The sequence below is a fragment of the Vipera berus genome, assembly GCF_964194415.1.
Source record: "Vipera berus genome assembly, chromosome: 8".
Classification (NCBI taxonomy): Eukaryota; Metazoa; Chordata; class Lepidosauria; order Squamata; family Viperidae; genus Vipera; species Vipera berus.
Genome location: NC_138211.1, coordinates 24,936,927 through 24,957,758, shown reverse-complemented (window position 1 = coordinate 24,957,758; position 20,832 = coordinate 24,936,927). Strand labels below are relative to the sequence as shown.

The following is a 20,832-nucleotide window of genomic DNA, read 5'->3' as shown; positions in this document are numbered from 1 at the left end:
TAAGATTTTCATCCATGGAATTTTTCTTAGGCTGTCTGTGAGTTTGTTAAAATCAGCTCTGAGGGGCTTTAAACCAATACATTGAAGCTATTTAGAAGCATCTTCTTAATTAGAACTTGTGTTAAGCCAATGCACCCATTTGCTCAGGTAACCTTGATCTTCTAAAGGAGAAGCAGAGAAGATTTAGATCAGCTAGCCAACTTCATGGGTACTTGTTTCCATTGGAACAAGAAAGAAAGGGCTGGTGGCAGCGTTTTTCTTTGCAATTAACTAGAAACAAGGAAGAATCAAAGCAAGAAGAACATTGGAAATCTCACTAGACACTGTGGAAGGAAAGAAAAAGAGTGAAGACTTGATGCTATTTGACACATGTCTGAACAATTTTTTTTAGCCAAGGAGGAATTTGTAGTTCTGCCAACTTGGGAATTTCTGGAACACTTTCCTGGAGCCTGATTTTTATTTTTATTCTAATTTGGCCTTAAGGAAAAACATAAGGGTCTGGATAGGGAGTGTGATGTTTGCAAAACAATGTTGCTGCTTTAGTTCAGACTGTACTTGAAGGAGGACTTGAACCCAGGTGTCTCCTGCACATCACCCAGCGCTTTTGCCATCTCCCTCTCCTGCATCCGGGGCAGAGAGGGAGGGACTGGGTCATGGTCTCCAACTGTCTTGCTTTTGTGAGGACTGGGAGATAGCTTACCCCACTACACACACACACACACACACACACTTATATTTTTGTAATGTTTACAACATTTTTATAAAGTGTTGGTCAGTAATCATAATAAAGATTGTGCTACTACTAGAAAATGATGATATCCCCAAATAAACATGCTTAATATCAGAGCAGCAGATGCCAAATCTTTTTATAATAGCAATGGTCCAATGTTTTCAATGTATTTAAGATGGCGGTGATGGGAAGAGAATTCCTAAGACTTGTCTCAAAGGTGCTTTTTCAAGAAGAAGAAGAAAATGTTTCGCTTCTCATCCAAGAAGCTTCATTGGTTCTGGAAGGATGCTGGGGCAATGGAAGGATCATGTTTCTTCACAATAATGCACTCCCCTGGAGAACTCTTGAAGCCACTTTGGGGTTTATCTGTGCCCTCAAGGTCCCCTGTATCAGAGTGCAATTGGTTGTAGAACTGTCAACTGTCCAGTTGGCGGATCCAGAAAAACTCCTGAGACATTATTTTACCAAGAGTATAAACTTTACTGAATAAACCATATTGGCACAGACGAAGCAAAACCAGCTCTGGGTTTCCCGCACAAAAGCTAGCATAGTTAATTTTCCCCGCTTTCCCTATGGGGCATCCACAGTCCGTTACGTCCACCAATCACTTCTGTTCATTTTGTTATGGGAACCAGCGAGCCACACTAGGCCACCTGCTCGATATGTCCTTGGGTTGGAGCACTCTCCCACGGGAACAGACGATGCTCAGATGCAGCTGCCCCCACCCTGGCATTCCATCCCCCCTCCTACCCTTGTCTTTGTCAAGCTGCAAATAGTGAAGTGGAATATAGGTGAAAGTGTGAGTTAGTCTTGACACAAATCTTCTTGGAACTGCTGAAAGGGCTGTGTTATAAACAGGAGATAGATGGTGTCCCTCCCCCCATTGAGAGAAGTTAATGTTGTAAGCTGCCCAGGGTGACCAGGTGTAATTTGGATGGTATATTTAAAATGATATATTTAAAATAAGTCAATAAATATATTCTGAAATCTAGTAATTAACACCCAGCCATTAAAGGCTATTTGGTTTAAAAAGAAAGGGAGAACAATTTGACCTAGATGTGCATGGTTAAAGTTCTCTCCTTCCATCATGCAAGAACCCCATAGAGTTTCCTAACAAAGTCAAATCATTCCTCAAATAAGATGTGTGGACCACGAATTTGGACTAGACAACATCATAAGGCATAGCCAAGACATTTATGTATTATCCCCAATAATAAAAAGATCTGGAGAGTGCATTAGATTTCACCTTCGCATGTAGTTGGCCTCTGGGAAACCTCATGCTGGACTAAGTAAGTTTTGCATTTGGTCCACCAAGGCACTTTAAATGTTTAATGTGCACTGGAGTGATGAAAAGACACTTTAGAAAGTTGTGGACTACACAATCTGCTAGGTTGGGCTGCTCAGTAAAAACTAGATGCAGGAAGAAATATTGTTGTACAAAGTCAAAAGGCTTCTTTAGATTTAGAATAGAATAGAGCTGGAAGGGACCTTGGAGGTCTTCTAGCCCAGCCACCAGCTCAAGCAGGAGAACCTATACCATCCCAGACAGGTGAATGTCCAAGTCTCTTCTTAAAAACCTCCAGCAATGGAGCTCCCACGATTTCTGGGGGTAAGCTGTTCCACTGGTTGATTGTCCTCACTGTCAGGAAGTTTCTCCTTAATTCCAGGTTGCTTCTCTCCTTGATCAGTTTCCAACCACTGTTTCTTGTCTTTCCCTCTGGTGCTTTGACACATCAGCAGGTAAAGAGGGCTGCTGGGATGTTACTTGATCAATTTTACCTCAAGCAATGGATCTGCAAACTTCTAGAAATAAGCAAAGCTATTACTAGAACCCAACATGAGTTTGTCAAAAAGAGATCATGCCAGACAAACCTTATTGCCTTCTTTGACAAAGTGACTAAATTAATGGACCAGCAAAATGCTAAACATTGTATACTGTACTTGGATTTCAGTAAGGCATTTGACAAAGTAGACCACAGCCAACTTCTTAGTAAGATAGAATAATCTGGGATAGACAGCGCCACCATCAGATGGATTTGCAACTGGCTGATCAACCACACTCTACATCAGGGGTGTCAAACTCAATTTCATTGAGGGCCGCATCAGCATTGCGGTTGCCCTCAGGGGGCCGGGTGGGTATGGCCAGGGTGGGCGTGGCCTACTGGGTGGGCGTGGCTAGAGTGCGTATGGCCTACTGGGTGGGCATCGCTAGCTATACATCATTCGCATCAAGGGTGCCTATGGGGGCCTGGGCAGGAGTGGGACAGATCTGAGGGTCTCTGGCAGAAGGAGGGTCTCTGGGCCAAGGCAGTGGGGGCCGTTCCCTCACTGTTTCCAGGATGGTTTCGCGGGCCACATGAAACCACTTCGCGGGCCGGATCCGGCCCCCGGGCCTTGTGTTTGACATGTCTGCTCTACATGTAGTCCTCAATGGAACTACATCTACATGGAGGGAAGCGTGTTGGGGGTCCTGGCCCAGTACTCATATTCAAAAGTTATTTAGATGAGAGGATAGAAGGGGAATGCATCATATTTGCAGACAATACCACACTGGGAGAAATAGCCAGTATTTAAAAAAATAAGCTCAAAATCCAGAAGGTTCTTTATTTTTCAATATGTTTTTATTTTATTCCCAAAGTTAAAATACAAACTCCAAAAGGAAAAAAGAAGAAAACAAGAACAAAGCAAAACTAAACAAGACAAGAAAATGTGCATTAAAAACACACACATATAGAATGTCTCCCCCAGTTGAATACCAATAAGTATATTTCAGCAATAACGGCTTCTAGCCCCTTGCAAAACAGGTCCATAGTTTAGGAACTTCTACAACTCTGTTCAGCCAACCAATTTGATCTAGCATCTATCTACTGTAAAAACGAACCCACTAACAGCTACCCTCTGTTAACAATCTATTATTGCATGTAACTCATAGAAAGTCCACTCATTTCTAATCTACCATAAACCACTGCAGTCATTATCTCTGATCAAATATCTTCAATTTATTCTTACAAATAAAATTGGTCAATGTTTGCAGCATGAGAACTGTCTCATTTATGGGACCCATGACAAAACTTTTCCTTAAAATTTTATTTGAGATCTTTCAAACAATTGCATCTCATTCCTCAAACAGTCATAAATCTCTGTTGTAAATATCTCGGCAGCATTTGTTGTTCAAAGAATCTTTTTAGAAAGTGTATAGAAAGAGCAATAAAAATGACTAGAAATCTGGAGGTGAAACCATACAATGAACAGTTGAGGGAACTAGGTGTGTCTGGTCGAGGACAGAGAAGGACGAGGGTTGACATGAGAGCCGTCTTCCAATATCTGAGGGAATGTCATTGAGAGGAGGAGGTCAACCTATTCTCCAAAGCACTTGAGGGCAGGACAAGAAGTACTTATCAAAGGCAGATCCAACCTAGAACGAAAGACAAATTCCCTGTCAATGAGAACAATCAATGGGACAGCCTGCTTCCCGGAATTGTGAGTGCCCCACCATTGGAGGTTTTCAAGACATTTGTCTGGAATAATACAGGGTCTCCTGCTTGATCAGGGGGTTGGACTAGAAGACCTCCAAGGTCCTTTCCAGACCTTTTAGTCAGCATTTATTCAGCAATGAATAAGACAAATTAAGTATATGTTAGAAAATGTAAAAATACTAGTAGCAACAATGGTGCATTGGAAGATCTGCAAGAAATACAATTTGCCTGCCTCCTGCCTAAGTGTAAAACCTTGAATTTGTTTTAATTTTGTTAGCCAGCATAGGCTTCCCAACTAGCTCAGAAACTGTATCAGAATGCTTATCGATACTTTTTTTTTAAAATCCCATTTATATCCCGCCCTTCTCCGAAGACTCAGGGCAGCTTACAATCTAAGAAGCACAAATCAATGTGCTTAGCAATAGCCTTCATTCTATGTATATGCCTGCTTATTAGGGCTCTCCCCCACCCAAGCGGCATTATTACAAAGTTAGCTTATTGCCCCCAACAATCTGGGTCCTCATTTTACCTACCTCGGAAGGATGGAAGGCTGAGCCTGGTGGGATGTGAACCTGCACTAATTGCAGGCAGCTGGTGTTACTTAAGGAGGCATTAGCCCACTGCTCCACCAAGGCTCTTGCCAAATTGGAAGAAAGTCAGATGGATCGCCCAGAAATCAACTCAGGTTCTTTTACTCGTCAGTATTTATGTTAATGCCTTGAATGAAGGGTGGAGGGAAGACTGATCTCATTTGTATACACAAAAGATGGCTTGTAGCTGAGAAGACAGAAATAACATCCAAAATGGTGATGGATTAGAGCAGGGGTCCCCAACCCCTGGTCTGTGGACCAGTACCTGGCCACAGCATGCCAGCAACTGGTCCGCACAAACAAGCAAAGCCCCATCTGTGGGATGCAGACAGCACACAAAACCACGCACTCTCCTGTCCGTGGAAAAACCTCTCTCCACGGAACCGGTCCCTGGTGCCCAGAAGGTTGGGGACCTCTGGATTAGAGCATGGTTGCCCAACCTTTTGGCTTGCCTTGGCTGCTCTGAATGAAGTGTCTTGGACTGCATATAAAACATAGTTAATGTATATAAATCACATAATGTATTAGCATTATTTTATGATCTTGTGGGGCCACATGACTAGCTGTCCAGGGCTGCATGTGGCCCGTGGTCTGTGAGTTGGACATGCCTGGATTAAAAGAAAGGGCTGCAAGTGACAGGATGAAATTTAACAAACTAACAAGTTTTTCACTTAAGAAGTCAAAATAAAAAGCAGAGATATAAGAGCAAATGAATTGGTCAGTCTTGTCAACCTAGAGGTGGGTAGCCCTGAAATTGACTAACAGTTCCTGCTTAACACACGTAACTGGGAAATATAACTGAAAAGACCTTTGGTCTTTCTCTAGCTTGTCTGGCTTGTCAGTTCCTTTCCACTGGCCATTGCTCCCATGAACCTCAGCCCCTCACCTCCTCTGCTCATGCAACATCCTAAGGTAATTGACCCCCACAGCTAAACCCTTTTCTCCTACTTCAACTCTACCACAGCGCTTATTCGCTGACTGTGAAAATCCTGACAGCCACTAGATGGCATCTCACAGATGCATCTCTCAGCTGCCACCTAGTAGTCTGTAGGTTGAATAATTAACTGGTTGACCATTATTTCAAGGGATAAAAATAAATAAATCAGTAAACAATAGAATGGGGGACAAAACTGCAGCACAAAGAGCAATCGCAGTGTTGTGCATACTAATTGTAGGAGGCTTTTCACGTTGGGAGTGAGGTTGGGTGGGACTGGACTTGAAGCCCCGAGAACTGTCGGTCACAATCAAAACTGTATGGCAGCCCAGATGCCCTTTGGGTAAGGGTTCACTGTGGGGTCTCTGAGATTTGGGGCACGTGGCTTCCTGCCAGCTGCAGATGGGAAGGGAGCGGGACAAAGCAGCATAGTGGAGGTGGGCTGGGCGTCCGGGGATTTCAACTGGCAGGCGAATGAAAAAGCCCCCCCCCCAGCATCTTTAAAGGGGACACACATGGCTGCAGATGAATGTCAACTTCTCTCTTTATTGGTTGTTTAATATTCTCTTGCTACATTTTAACACCCCCTCTTCTCTCTCTTTTAAAGATACATGGCCATTATCCATCCTCTGCAACCAAGGCTATCAGCTGCAGCCACCAAGGTTGTCATCTGTGTTATATGGTTGTTGGCTTTGCTACTCTCATTCCCCCAAGGATACTATTCCACCACGGCAGAGCTGCCTGAGCGAGTGGTGTGCTTTGTCGAATGGCCGCAAAATCAGACCCAGGTCTCTGCAATAACGTGAGTTGGGCCTTGCTCTTGTCACTGCTGGGGATGGAAAGACAGCGTTCTGTGGTTCTCTTCTAAGAATGCGCTCATTATTCCAGAGAAGCCAGATTCTCAGGTTTCACCCCTTTCTGATGTTCTGGCCTCCCTGTACAGTATCTGAATGTTGTTGCCGTGGGTCAGATGAGGTCTTGGCTGCATTTCCTTTGTTGCAGTAGACAAGGGATAGTCTACCCTCTCATTTTCAGATACCATATTTGGCCAGGAAAATACCACCAGGCAGTTAAACATCTCCAAAACTGAGGAATTATTCTTTTATTACAGAGGTTTCTCTTTATTTTTCTTTTCTATTGATTGATTGATTTAGCTGGCTGCCTCATAAGAACTCTGTAACTTAGAAAGGAATTAAGCAAAAAAAACAACAAAGCTCAAACAATGGAGAACGATGGTGAATTTAGAGTTGAAGGGGTGGGGTGGTTGTGCAAAAAGCAACACAATGTCTGTGTGCTGCTTACTCTGAGAAAGCTACAGGCAAAGGGAGCCTTGAAGAAATCGGACCTTATCTGCCACTCTTTCCCTGATCCCGGTTGGTGCCACATGGGTGCCATTTTTTCTCTCCTGAATTCAGATTTCCTAAAAAAAAAATAGCAGCTAGAAGAATCTGGGGATTAATTTGGTTATATCTAGAAGTTCAGGATTGTTACATGCTTCAGTTACCATATTTGCACCATTAAAGAGAAATATAGAAAACAGAAAAACTGATGGTCGAAAAAGACCTCGTGGTCCATCAAGTCTGCCTTTTGACAAACTTTTTTTCTTTTCTTCTTAACTGATTTATTGTTTTTTTATTTTGTTAATTTTTATTTTTAATTTTTGTTGGATGATGGACATGGGTTTATCCCAAGCAAGTTTAAACTCTGTTATTGATGGAACCACTGGACATTGGTTCCAAACGTCCACTAGTCAGTCTGTGAAGTAATCCTTTCTAACGTGACTTTTGTACTTCCCTCCTGACAATTTGTTAAGCTATTAAGCTCACTGACCTACAGTTTCCAGCTTCTTCCCTAGCCCCCCCCCCTTTTTAGATGGGTACAATACTAGCTGTCTGCCAGTCCTGGCAAACGTCAACTGTTAGAAGAGACTGGCAAAGCAGATCAGTTCACGCTGCTGTGGGCGCATCCAGAAGTTCCCTCAAAATTAAAAAAATTGGCTGGATTATTCAGTAAAGATAAAGGGGAGCGAGGAGGGGACCTCACTTGTTCTTCCAAGGTGGATCAACTAGCCATAATATGATTTATTGCTTTGGGCAATAAATGGAGGGTGGGGGCCAAAAAAGATGATATCCCAATGCACGTAAGGGGGGGGAAGCTTTGACACACGGGGTGGCTACTCTCTTGACTTTTTTGATGTCTCTGGCCGTAGCATGTTAGCAAATGGATGAGCCAAAAGCATTTTATAATACAAGAACAAGAAATAGAAATAGTTTACAATAGTCGGTCGAATTCTTTTCCAAATCTAGTACAGTAACCTAAATCAACTACCGGTATTTCAACAATAACAATATTATACAATGTTTTAAAATTTATTTATTTATTTATTTATTTATTTATTTCGATTTATATACCGCCCTTTTCCCGAGGGACTCAGGGCGGTTTACAGGGCAAATGAAAACAGTACAATATATACAGGTTAAAATAAAATTAAATTAAATAGCCCCAAAATAATTAAAAATTAAAACCTTAACCCAAAACCCTCAGTCCAGGCCGGCAAGCTCGAATAGCCAAGTTTTTAGGTCCCAGCGAAATGAGCGAAGGTCAGGGGCCATCCGGAGTTCCACATGGGTATAAATCATCCAAATGCAGCTAGGATGTATCAGCTGTGAAAATGGTTCCTAAGTCCGGACTTTGGTAAATGGTTGATCTTGTAAAGTGAGGATATCAGATGGGATCGTGGAGCCCATCCAGTCCAGCTGAATGAGCAAGCAAGCTGCGTTGAAACGGGAGGACCTTGCTGAGAACTTCTTACCTGGCGAGGTTGGGCCTCTTCTCAGACAGCCTCTTGCAGGATGACAGCTGCCACCCTAAAGCAGTGATCTGGTGTTGACCAAAGATGTACATAGGAGAAACATTGCCGTTGCCAATGCATTTGTCCTGCTTCTCCCATAACAGAAACAAATGGGGAATATTTTGGTAAGACTAGAATAACCTGACTCGAATCCTCATTCAGGCAGGCAGTCAAGAGGACCTATGTCTTTGCCAAGCCTAACTTGGGTTAGTGTTCAGATAATTGTGCAGAGGGATACAACTAGAATTATGCATGTGGCTCAAAGCTTGCCAGCTTCTCAAGGTGAGCAGGTCAGGGAATATACAATGCAAGGACTACTGGAACTCTATTGCTCTAAGGTATAACAGAGTCTTGAAAGCTTGCCAGAGTTCCCCACTGCGGAGTGGGATAAATTGGAGTGTCAAGCTCAGCATGGCCAGCTCATCGCTGCCGAGTCACCTCTGCCAACTCACTGCCGCCAAGTCAGCACAGGAGAACTCCATACGGCCAACTGGCAGTGGGAACATCTCACTGGGTGGCCAGAGGGAGAGCCGATCCAGCAGCTCTCCTGCTCCCGCTCACAGCGCACACAACACAGAGGACTCACATGGTTTACTGAGGTTTTCAAACCCTCCAAAAATTTCCCCAGGGAATCCCAGTCAAGCAACAAGGCAATCTCCCAACAAATGGCTCAGTTCAGTTCTGAAATGACTCCTGCATGAATCCACAAAACTGGAGCAGTCCACATGACAAGGACACAGTAGAGGCAAGCAAGCCCCCCCCCCCACTCAAAGTCCACTGTCAAATTCCAAAGCAAGGCAAATCTGAAAGTAGGTCCAAGAGTCAGAGCATGAATCCAGTCCACACTCAGGTCAGGAAGTGTATTTATTGTTAAAAGGTTCAAATCAAGGGAGGGGGGGAAGGGGTGTTGCATACTGACATTATAGGGACAATCTCCCAGCCCGAGAACAACCAGGGAATCCCTAACGTGGCAGCCGTTGACAGATGACAGCTGTCAAAAGGCTGCCAGAAGAAACTGCGCACGCGCACAGGCCGGCAGCAGCCACTAACAGTGACAGCTGTCAAAAAGGCTGCGCAGGCGCAAGAACCGGCCCGGCTTACAGCCGCGAGCTGTCAGAATGCCGGCTCCCTAAAACACGCCTCCCCTTAGCCGGCAAGCCAGCCAGCTGACGGATTCCCCTGCCAAGCTGCGCAAGCGCAATCGCCCGGGAGCTGTCAAAGCTACCGGCAGGCTATTGGTCGCCGCCCTCGAGGGGGGAGAATACGGTTTCCTGATTTGTTGTAACAGTTGACAGTTCGCTATAAAAGGAAGGGTTTCTCCGCTTGTCAGCTGTCCGGAGCTGAAGCGAATAAAGCGTTTGGAACCCAGCCTGCTGTCTCTCCCTGATCATTGTCCGAACCATTCAGGAAGACCAACGAAGAAACTGGCAAGCATGAGGCACCAAAATGGACGTGTTGTTCTGCAGCTGGGTCTAGACCAGGGCTCAGCAACCTGAAACAGTGAAAGAGCCACTCGGAACCGGTTCCCTCAATGAAGGAAAAACTGGGAGCCGCAAAAATGTGTGCACATGTGCATACATGCGCGCATGTGCAGAACAGGGTTTGACTGAAGAGTGGAGCCAAGGCGAGATATGCACCTACCCTGCATATTTGAATTGATTGGTTGAACTTTTTTAGTCCCACCTTTTTTTTTTGGACTGCACATGGCAGAGGACTGGGAGCCGCAGGAGACGGCTGAAAGAGCCACATGCGGCTCCAGAGCCGCGGGTTGCAGACCTGTGGTCTAGACTGCCCCATACTGGTTGTCTGAGGGGGCCCCTTGCAACTGTTCTGTCACTCTTTGTCTTGCCAGTCCCGGCTCAGGGCAACCAGCTGCCTCTGGGCAGGCTGCTACCTCTCCCCCGCCCCTTGTCTGGGACTGACTTCTCCTCCTCCTGCTCCGAGCTGCCGTCCAGGAAAGCATCCAAGGAGGCCATCACACAGCCCAGTGAGCAGATGGGCAGAGTGCAGGGCAGTGGGCAGGGGCTTCCCATTTTGACACCCCACTGCCGCCGCGCTGAGCTTGGAGCTCGGCCTGTTTGGCAGTGGCAGAGTTGGCCCACGTGGCAGCAGGGCTGCGGGTGGGGTGGACAGTGGGGAGGCAGTCCCTTTTCACACAAATAGAAACTCTGCTGGGCTCCTTTAGAAATCTTTCTTCATTTCTGTTGTCAGGTGGGGCATATTTTCTTTTTTTGTCACAAGTGGTAATTTGATTTTTCGGTTTTTAAGCATTTTATTCAGCTCATCGATTGGGACTCTTTCTCTGAGCAATTTATTATGATCATGATTTATTGTTTTACGCTGAGCAGACATTGCTTACATAATGAATTTGATTATGCTCTAAGCATTTTAGTGAGTCCAAGGGTTGTATTTTAGGTGTTTCAGATATCATCGTAGATGCTGCACATCTTTTTTTTAATGCTATTTTCTACAAATAGGGAGGCAGTGAAAGCGTATCAGTAAATGACACAGTAGGGAGAGGAGAAAACTCATGGTTGTGGTGGGTTGCTCTGATTCTGTGGCTTCTCCAGCGCACTCACGACCCAGGCTCAGTGCCAATGCGTCCAGGTTGATTCAGTCTTTGCTCAGAAAAGTCTGCATTCCATCAGAAGCGGCAGCAGCAGCAACAGGAGCGTAGACGCAGGGGTCTTCAAACTCGGCCCTTTTATGACTCATGGACTTCAACTCCCAGAATTCCTCAGCCAGCATGCCTGGCTGAGAAATTCTGGGAGTTGAAGTCCATGAGTCATAAAAGGGCCGAGTTTGAAGACCCATGGCGTAGAAGATTGACACATGAGACCAATAGGAGAATTTTTAAATGACTTTACATTTCCAGGGATGAAAGAATCAACTGAACCTTTATATATTCTGGAGAAATTCTGGAAAACTGGTGAAATGCTAGAGAATTGGAGAAGGACAAATGTTTTCAAGTTGAAATGAAAATGAGTTAGAAAGAAAGGGGCAGGAACTGGGAACTACAGGATAGTCTGACATGGATAAAGTTCTAGAGCAGGTCATCCAGAGATCAGCTGAAAAGTATATGCTGTATGTGCCAAGTCATGGGGTGGGGAGGGAATCTGTCCTGAACAAATCTTGCCAGGCAAATCTAATTTCATTTTTGAGTAGGTAATTTCCTTAACAAATTGTGAGATTGACATGGATGTAATATGATTTCAGCAAAGCATTTCACAAAACATCCCATGCCATTTTGATTGATTGATATGCCTCTTGAAATCTTGCTGGATGGCCTGACAGCAGAGTGAAAACTGGTTCCAGGGTCCCCATCCATTGTTCCTCATCAAACTGGGGAGAACTCTCAACCAGTCACAAGGCCCAGTCCTGAGCCTCTATTTTTCAATGTTTTTATTGATGACTTGTAGTAGAGGAAATCAAATTAATAGATGGCGTAAAATTGAACAGAATAGTTAATTTAACAAATTAAAGAAAGTAACCAATGAAAGTTAATAGAGAGAAAAGCACATGGAAACGAAAAACAATGCACAGATATAAGAGGGAAAATACCTCACTTGGTATTGAAGCATATGAAAACAGCCTTGAAATAATAGCCATAGCACTTAGACTTATATACCACTTCATAGCACTTTACAGCCGTCTAAGTGATTTACAGAGTCAGCATATTGTCCCCAGCAACGTGGGTCCTTCTTTTACCATCCTCCAAAGGATGCAAGCTGAATCAATCTTGAACTGGTCAGGATCAAACTCCTGGAAGTGAGCTGAAGCAGCCTGCAATACTGCATTCTAACTACTACGTCACCCTGCAGTTAATGGCAAACTGAAATATGAGCCAACTAGAGGCATAGTTTTAGAGTGCCTCTAGTTTTCCAGTTTAAGGAATTACTAATATTCTACTTTCTTTTTTAAAATATATTTTATTATTTTTTTAACATAATCACCTTAATATTTAGTAAACAGCATGGTGTCAGGGCTTATATTTAAAAACAATAAGAATTAATTTCTATAATTCCATAATCCACATAGTAGCTTTCGATTTTCTCTTCCAATAATATTCCCTTTTATCAATCTTGAGTTAGTACATTTCTTAGTATTTTGATAACAATTGAATATAAACATTTAATGCGATCATAAAAGCTCAATGCAGCACAATACCACTGAAAAAGAAAAACAAGAAATTCAAGAAGAAACCAGCATGGCTGCACAAAGATCTCTCTGACAAACTGAAAGATAAAAAGGACAAGTACAAAAAATAGAAAGAGGGGCACATAACTAAGGCTGATTATCAGCAGACAGCCAGAACATGCATAGTTGAAGTCAGGAAAGCAAAGGCTCAGAATGAACAAAGACTTGCAACAGAAATCAAGGATAATAAAAAAAAGTTTCTTCCAGACTTCCGGTTTGCCAAGCCAGCCAACATGGACGTCTGGAGGATGGCTCTCATCTTCCACATCCAGTTTTGCATCGCTGGGGGGTCCTAAAAGGGCCGAAGAGTCGTCCTGGAGGGGCGACCAGTAAGAAGGGACTTTTGCAGAAATGTGGGAGAGCTGCAAACCCCCCCCCCCGTTAGTGCCTGCATTCCCTTCGTACCGGCGGACGAAAGACGGGCCATAGTAATATGGCCAGTTACTAGGCTACAGACAGCCGAAGTCAAACTTACCATCAGGCAACATTAAAGCAGCGTGGAAGAGACGGGGGTAAGATTCCTCTCTTATACCTTAATCTTCTTCTTTTCACCTAAATAAGCTGCTAAGTACTTTCCCTCCTGTGGAGAGGGAGGGGGGAATTCAACCCTCCCTTCAAACAAGCGTCGAGCAAGCTCAGGGGTGTTTTTTTTAAAAAACGTTGAAAAAAGAAACGGACTAAAAGAAAAGAACTTTCAAAGCACTTGGGGGACACCCAGTGGCTAAACCTGAAATTGCAATCTGATTTTCTTTTTTTAAAAAAATTAAGAAAACTTTTAAGAAAAATAAGATAAGATTAACCTTGAACACCAGATGTAAAACTCCACCATGGAAGAGTTTCAAAACCAAATCTATGCTATGTGGGAAATATCCTACCAAACCTATCAGTTCCTTTCTACAGCTGGAGATGAAATAAGAGCTTTTGGAAAAGAATTAGAAAACATCTCGAAGAAACAAGCTCAAATTGTGACTACAATTAATATTTTATCGGGACAGAACTTAACAGAAGAATTAAATATATTGGCAGAAAAATTAACTATTCAACAAGCACAGACTTTTGAAGACCAAAATGAGAAGAATTAAATATATTGGCAGAAAAATTAACTATTCAACAAGCACAGACTTTTGAAGACCAAAATGAGAAGGTGGAACAAAATTTATTTAGCCCAGGACAATTATATCAAGAGGTGAAAATAATGAGAAGATTTGGCACTGTTAACAGACCCCTCAATCCTTCAAAAACAGAGACTGAAGGACTACTTCAATGTGATATAACAATACAAGAATGCTTTGATGACCCTGAGGCAAAAAAGCGAAAAATGACATGACAAAGGAAGAAAGCAAGAATAAGATTGAAGAAATATGGACATACTTAAGAGGCCTGAAATAGATAATAACAAAATAGACAGGATTGTGCTTGGATTATGAGAGATTGTTTTGATGAGTAGATAAAAATACTGACTAATTAAAAAAAACAAAATACAGATGTATGAATACTAACATTAAAATATTGAGCTCTTTAAATGAAATGGATTAAGATGTATATATGTTAAGAATGAAACAATGTAACTAATATACTTGGATGTAGTAATATGAAAGGATGTATTAAATATTGAAACGGGAGAAATTTTGGTTAATTTTCAATATGTGGAAACTATAAATGAGAAATAAGAATATTATATTGTCCTCTGTCCTTTTCTCCTCCCTGCAATTGGTATTCTAATGACTACCATTCTTATATTGTACTACTAACTTGTCGATATGAAAATGAGATAAATAAGAAGTGTATTTACATTACTAGGTATCGGAGAAAATTGTGTAAAGGGAAAGGAGGTTATTTAGAAATACGAAAATGAGAAACTTTAAACATTTAATTTTAATATTAATATAAAATTAAAGCTGGAAAAATATATAAGGTGTTTTGATGTTTTAAAGATGGAATGTTAAAATATAAAATATACTAAGGTATTGACAAATATAAGGAAACTATTAAATGACTGATGGATAGCAATGAGAAGTATGTTAATTTAGATAAGAGATAATACGTATTAAAGGAAACAAGACAGAGGAAATATTAGTTTTAACAACTTGGAGATTTGTAATAATATGTATTGGTCTGAAATGGAACTATTGTAACCCAGACACCACGTTGCTTTTTAAAGATACCATTGTAATATTGGAAAATTAATAAAATTTTATTAAAAAAAGTTTCTTCCAATATATTAACAACAAGAAAAAAGTCAAGGAAACTGTAAGCCCACTAAAGAGAAAAGATGGCAAGGAAATAACAGCAACAGGGAGAAAGCAGAACTGCTTAACTCATACTTTGCATCAGTCTTCACACAAAAAGAAATTATAACCCAACATACAAAAAAACCCCTACAATAGACAAACTAGAAACAAATATTAAAATAAGCAAGAAAATGGTAAGGGAACACCTATCTGACCTTGATGAATATAAATCACTGGGACCCAACAGATTACATCCCAGAGTTCTGAAGGAGCTGGCAGATGTTATCTCAGAACCATTGCACCATATCTTTCAAAAATCCCAGAGCACCAGGGAAGTACCTGAGGATTGGGAAAGGGCTGATGTGGTTCCCATCTTCAAGAAAGGGGGAAAAATCAGACCCAGGAAACTACAGACCAGTACCTGGAAAGATCCTGGAAAAGATAATTAAAAAACACACCTGCGAACAACTAGAAGCAAACAAAGTCATAACCAGTAGCCAGCATGGGTTTGTCAAAAACAGATCATGCCAAACCAATCTTATTTCATTCTTCAATAAAGTGACTAAACTAATAGACCAGCGAAATACTGTGGACGTAGTATAGTTAGACTTCAGTAAGCCATTTGATAAGGTAGACCAAAACCTACTCCTTGGTAAGCTAGAAAAAGGTGGAATAGATAACATCACCACCAGATGGATCTGTAGCTGGCTGGCAAACTGTACTCAATGAGTAGTCCTCAACAACACTATATCCACATGGAGAGAAGTAAGCAGTGGGGTACACAAGATTCCATCTTAGGCCCAGGACTCTTCAATATCTTCATAAATGACTTAGATGAGGGAATTGAAGGGAAACTCATCAAATTTGCAGATGACACTAAACTGGCAGGAACAGCCAACACCCCAGAAGACAAGCTCAGGATTCAAAACGATCTTGGCAAACTGGAACAATGGCCCCATCCAACAAAATGAGTTTTAATATGGAGAAAAAGCAATGTTTTACATTTAGGCCAGAAAAATCAAAGGGACAAATACAGATTAGGTGAGACCTGGCTTAAAAACAGTAACTGTGAGAGGGACATTGGAGTCCTAGTGGACGATCACTTTACTATGAGCCAGTAGTGTGCAGCAGCCGCCAAAAAAGCTAATACAATCCTGGGTTATATAAACAGAGGCATAGAATCAAGATAACGTGAAGTACTAGTACCACTTTATAAAGCCCTAGTAAGACCACACCTGGAATACTGCAGCCAATTTTGGTCATCATATCACAAAAAAGATGTTGTGAGTTTGGAAAAAATTCAGAGAAGAGCAACTAAGATATTCAAAGGCCTGGAGACTAAAACATATGAAGAATGGCTGCGGGACTTGGGTTTGGCTAGTCTAAAGAAAAGAAGAAATAGGGGAGTCATGATAGCAGTGTTCCAGTATCTGAGGGGCTGCCACAAGGCAGAGGGGGCCAGGTTGTTCACCAGAGCACCAGAGGGCAGGACAAGAAACAATGGTTGGAAACTGATCAAAGAGAGAAGCCACATGGAATTAAGGAGAAACTTCTTGACAGTGAGGACAATCAACCATTGGAACAGCTTGCCACCAGAAATCGTGGGTGCTCCATCACTGGAGATTTTAAAGAAGAGACTGGATAGTCATTTGTCTGAGATGGTATAGGTTCTCCTGCTTGAGCGTGGGGCTGTCACAAAGAGGAGAGATCAATAGCAATATAACAGAGTTGGAAGGGATCTTGGAGGTCTTCTAGTCCAGGGCTTTTCAACCTTTTCACAGATTGTACCACTTTTGTTGTTGTTGTTAGTTGTGAAGTCGTGTCCGACCCATCACGACCCTATGGACAATGTTCCTCCAGGCCTTCCTGTCCTTTACCATCTTCTGGAGTCCATTTAAGCTCACGCCTACTGCTTCAGTGACTCCATCCAGCCACCTCATTCTCTGTCGTCCCCTTCTTCTATTGCCCTCGATCTTTCCCAGCATTAGGCTCTTCTCATGAGTCCTTCCTTCTCATTAGGTGGCCAAAGTATTTGAGTTTTAGCTTCAGGATCTGGCCTTCTAAAGAGCAGTCAGGGTTGATCTCCTCTAGGACTGACCGGTTTGATCGCCTTGCAGTCCAAGGGACTCGCAGGAGTCTTCTCCAGCACCATAGTTCAAAGGCTTCAATTCTTTGGTGCTCAGCCTTTCTTATGGTCGAACTTTCCCAGCCATACATTGCAACTGGGAAGACCATAGCCTTGACTATACGCACTTTTGTTGACAGGGTGATGTCTCTGCTTTTTAGTGTGCTGTCTAGATTTGCAATGGCTTTCCTCCCGAGGAGCAAGCATCTTTTAATTTCTTGGCTACAGTCCCCATCTGCAGTGATCTTGGAGCCCAGGAAAATAAAATCTGTCACTACCTCCATTTCTTCCCCATCTATTTGCCAGGAATTGAGAGGGCCAGATGCCATGATCTTGGTTTTCTTAATGTTTAGTTTCAACCCAACTTTTGCACTCTCCTTCTTCACTCGCAACAAGAGACTCTTCAGTTCCTCTTCACTTTCTGCCATTAGAGTGGTATCATCTGCATATCTTAGGTTGTTGATATTTCTTCCAGCAATCTTTATTCCAACTTTTGATTCATCTAGCCCTGCCTTTCTCATGATGTGCTCTGCATATAAGTTAAATAGGCAAGGCGACAGTATACAGCCTTGCCGGGCTCCTTTCCCAATTTTGAACCAATCAGTGGTTCCGTGTCCAGTTCTCACTGTTGCTTCTTGGCCCGCATATAGATTTCTCAAGAGACAAATAAGATGGTCTGGTATGCCCATCTCTTTAAGGACTTGCCACAGTTTGTTATGATTCACACAATCAAAGCCTTTAGCATAGTCAATGAAGCAGAAGTAGATGTTTTTCTGGAACTCTCAAGCTTTCTCCATGATCCAGCGTATGTTGGCAATTTGATCTCTAGTTCCTCTGCCTCTTTGAAATCCTGCCTGTACTTCTGGTAGTTCTCGATCCACATACTGCTGAAGTCTAGCTTGTAGGATTTTAAGCATAACTTTACTAGCATGAGTAATGAGTGCAATGGTGCGATAGTTTGAGCATTCTTTGGCACTGCCTTTCTTTGGAATTGGAATGTAAACTGATCTTTTCCAATCCTGTGGCCACTGTTGAGTTTTCCAAATTGGCTGGCAAATTGAGTGTAGCACTTTTACTGCATTGTCTTTTAAGATTTTGAATAGCTCAGCTGGAATACTGTCACCTCCACTAGCTTTGTTGTTGCTGAGCTTTTCTAAGGCCCACTTCACTTCACATTCTAGGATGTCTGGCTCGAGGTCAGTGACCACCACCTCATTGTGATTATCAGGGACGTTAAGCTCATTCTTGTATAGTTCTTCTCTGTAATTTTGCCATCTCTTCTTAATCTCTTCTGCCTCTGTTAGGTCCCTGCCATTTTGGTCCTTTATCATGCCCATTTTTGCATTGAACGTTCCCTTCATCTCTCCAATTTTCTTGAAAAGATCTCTGGTCCTCCCTATTCTATTGTTTTCTTCTATTTCTTTGCACTGTTCATTTAAGAAGGCATTCTTATCTCTTCTAGCTATTCTCTGGAATTCTGCATTCAATTGGGCATATCTTTCTTTTTCTCCCTTGCCTTTCGCTTCCCTCCTTTCCTCAGCTATTTGCAAAGCTTCCTCAGACAGCCATTTTGCTTTCTTGCATTTCTTTTTCTTTGGGATGGTTTTGGTTGCTACCTCTTGTACAATGTTGCGAACCTCTTTCCATAGTTCTTCAGGCACCCTGTCTATCAGATCTAATTCCTTAAATCTATTTGTCACCTCTACTGTATATTCAACAGGGATATGATTTAATTCATACCTGACTGGCCTAGCGCTTTTCCCTACTTTCTTCAGTTTAAGCCTAAACTTTGCAACGAGAAGCTCATGGTCTGAGCCACAGTCAGCTCCTGGTCTTGTTTTTACTGACTGTATAGAGCTTCTCCATCTTTGGCTACAGAGCATATAGTCAATCTGATTTCTGTGTTGACCGTCTGGTGATGTCCATGTGTAGAGCCGTCTCTTGGGTTGTTGGAAAAGAGTGTTTGCTATGACCATCGTATTCTCTTGACAAAATTCTATCAGCCTGTGCCCTGCTTCATTTTGTACTCCAAGGCCAAACTTGTCTGTTATTCCGGTTATCTTTTGGCTTCCTACTTTAGCATTCCAATCCCCCATGATGATAAGGACATCATTTTTTGGTGTTAGTTCTATAAGGTGCTGTAGGGCTTCATAGGACCGGTCAATTTCATTCAGCACCGGTGGTTGGGGCATAGACTTGGACTACTGTGATATTGAATGGTTTGCCTTGGATTCGAACTGAGATCATTCTGTCATTTTGAGGATTGTATCCCAGTATTGCTTTTCCTACTCTTTTATTGACTATGAAGGCTACTCCATTTCTTCTGAGGGACTCTTGCCCGCAGTAGTATACCTGATGGCCATCTGAATTAAATTCACCCATTCCTGTCCATTTTAGTTCGCTGATACCTAAGATGTCGATGTTCAGTCTTGTCATCTCTTGTTTGACCACGTCCAGCTTTCCTTGATTCATGGATCTTACATTCCAGGTTCCTATGGAGAAAAAATCTTTACAGCATCGGACTTTCCTTTCACCACCAGACATATCCACAGCTGAGCGTCCTTTCGGCTTTGGCCCAGTCGCTTCATTCTTTCTGGCGCTACTAGTACTAGCCCTCTGCTCTTCCCCAGTAGCATATTGGACACCTTCCGACCTGAGGGGCTCATCTTCCAGCGTCATATCGTTTTGCCTTTTGGTACTGTCCATAGGGTTTTCATGGCAAAGATGCTGGAGTGGGTTGCCATTTCCTTCTCCAGTGGGTCACGTTTTGTCAGAACTCTCTGCTATGACCTGTCCGTCTTGGGTGACCCTGCACGGCATAGCTCATAGCTTCATTGAATTATGCAAGCCCCTTCACCACGACAAGGCAGTAATCCATGAAGGGATTACTTTTAGGACATGACAATATTTGAGTACCACCAGTGCTTAGCAAGGTGTCAAAAACTTGATGACTAAAAGAGTGGGGGGCAGATTTTGGGTTTTACTGATTAAATTCATTTTTTTTGTTATAGAAATGGCTAGTTTATAATATGGGAAAATAAAAAGTTGAGGTTCAATGTTAATGCTTCCTTCTACTGCAACAGAGGAAGTCAGAAGTCAATGCCTTTTCTTTTATTTTTCCTTTCTCCCCCTCACTTTCCCCCCCTTTTTCCTCCCTACTCTGTCCTACTATTTGCTTTTGTATTTTTGTTTTTATTCTATAATCTAATAAAATGTTACAAACTGTAGAAAAAAGGAAAAAAGTACAAATTCTATTTTCTTTGGTGACAGTTCCTTTGCTGAATCATTTTCCCTTTACACTGACAAATGTATGATGAATTTATCCATATTTATTAATATGCACCACTACCAGCTGGCTGGTGGGCCCTTCTTCCTCTCTCCCTCTCCTCTTCTTCCACAGTGTAGTAAGAATGCACAGACATACCCAGTCCCTTCACTGTACCCTTAAAGACACAGGAATCAAGCACAAAGCAAGAAAGGCTCACAAAAGCCTCCCAGAATAAAGAAACACTAAACTCCTTTGTTGTTTTTGCTTTAAGTTGCCTCAGGCATATCACAATGTTGCAACCTGAGCCTGAAAGGATCTGGCAATTGCAAAAAGTGATAACCTTAAATTAAGCCTGTTTACCTACAAAGAAAACTTCCTAAAAGCCATAGACAGACTCAAGGGGGTAAAACTAATTACATTTGTTTAAAGG

The 20,832-nt window shown here is 42.4% G+C and overlaps 1 protein-coding gene across 1 annotated transcript in view; it reads left to right on the top strand.

Moving 5' to 3' along the window:
* The window catches only part of TACR1 (tachykinin receptor 1), a gene marked incomplete at its 5' end in the record, with an annotated part of 48,537 nt that overhangs the window by 9,278 nt on the left and 18,427 nt on the right, over nucleotides 1-20,832 (top strand). Inside the window, one exon of the mRNA XM_081333431.1 lies at nucleotides 6,338-6,532. Within this exon, the coding sequence (XP_081189557.1) occupies nucleotides 6,338-6,532 (195 nt within the window). The remainder of the gene's footprint in view (nucleotides 1-6,337; nucleotides 6,533-20,832) is intronic.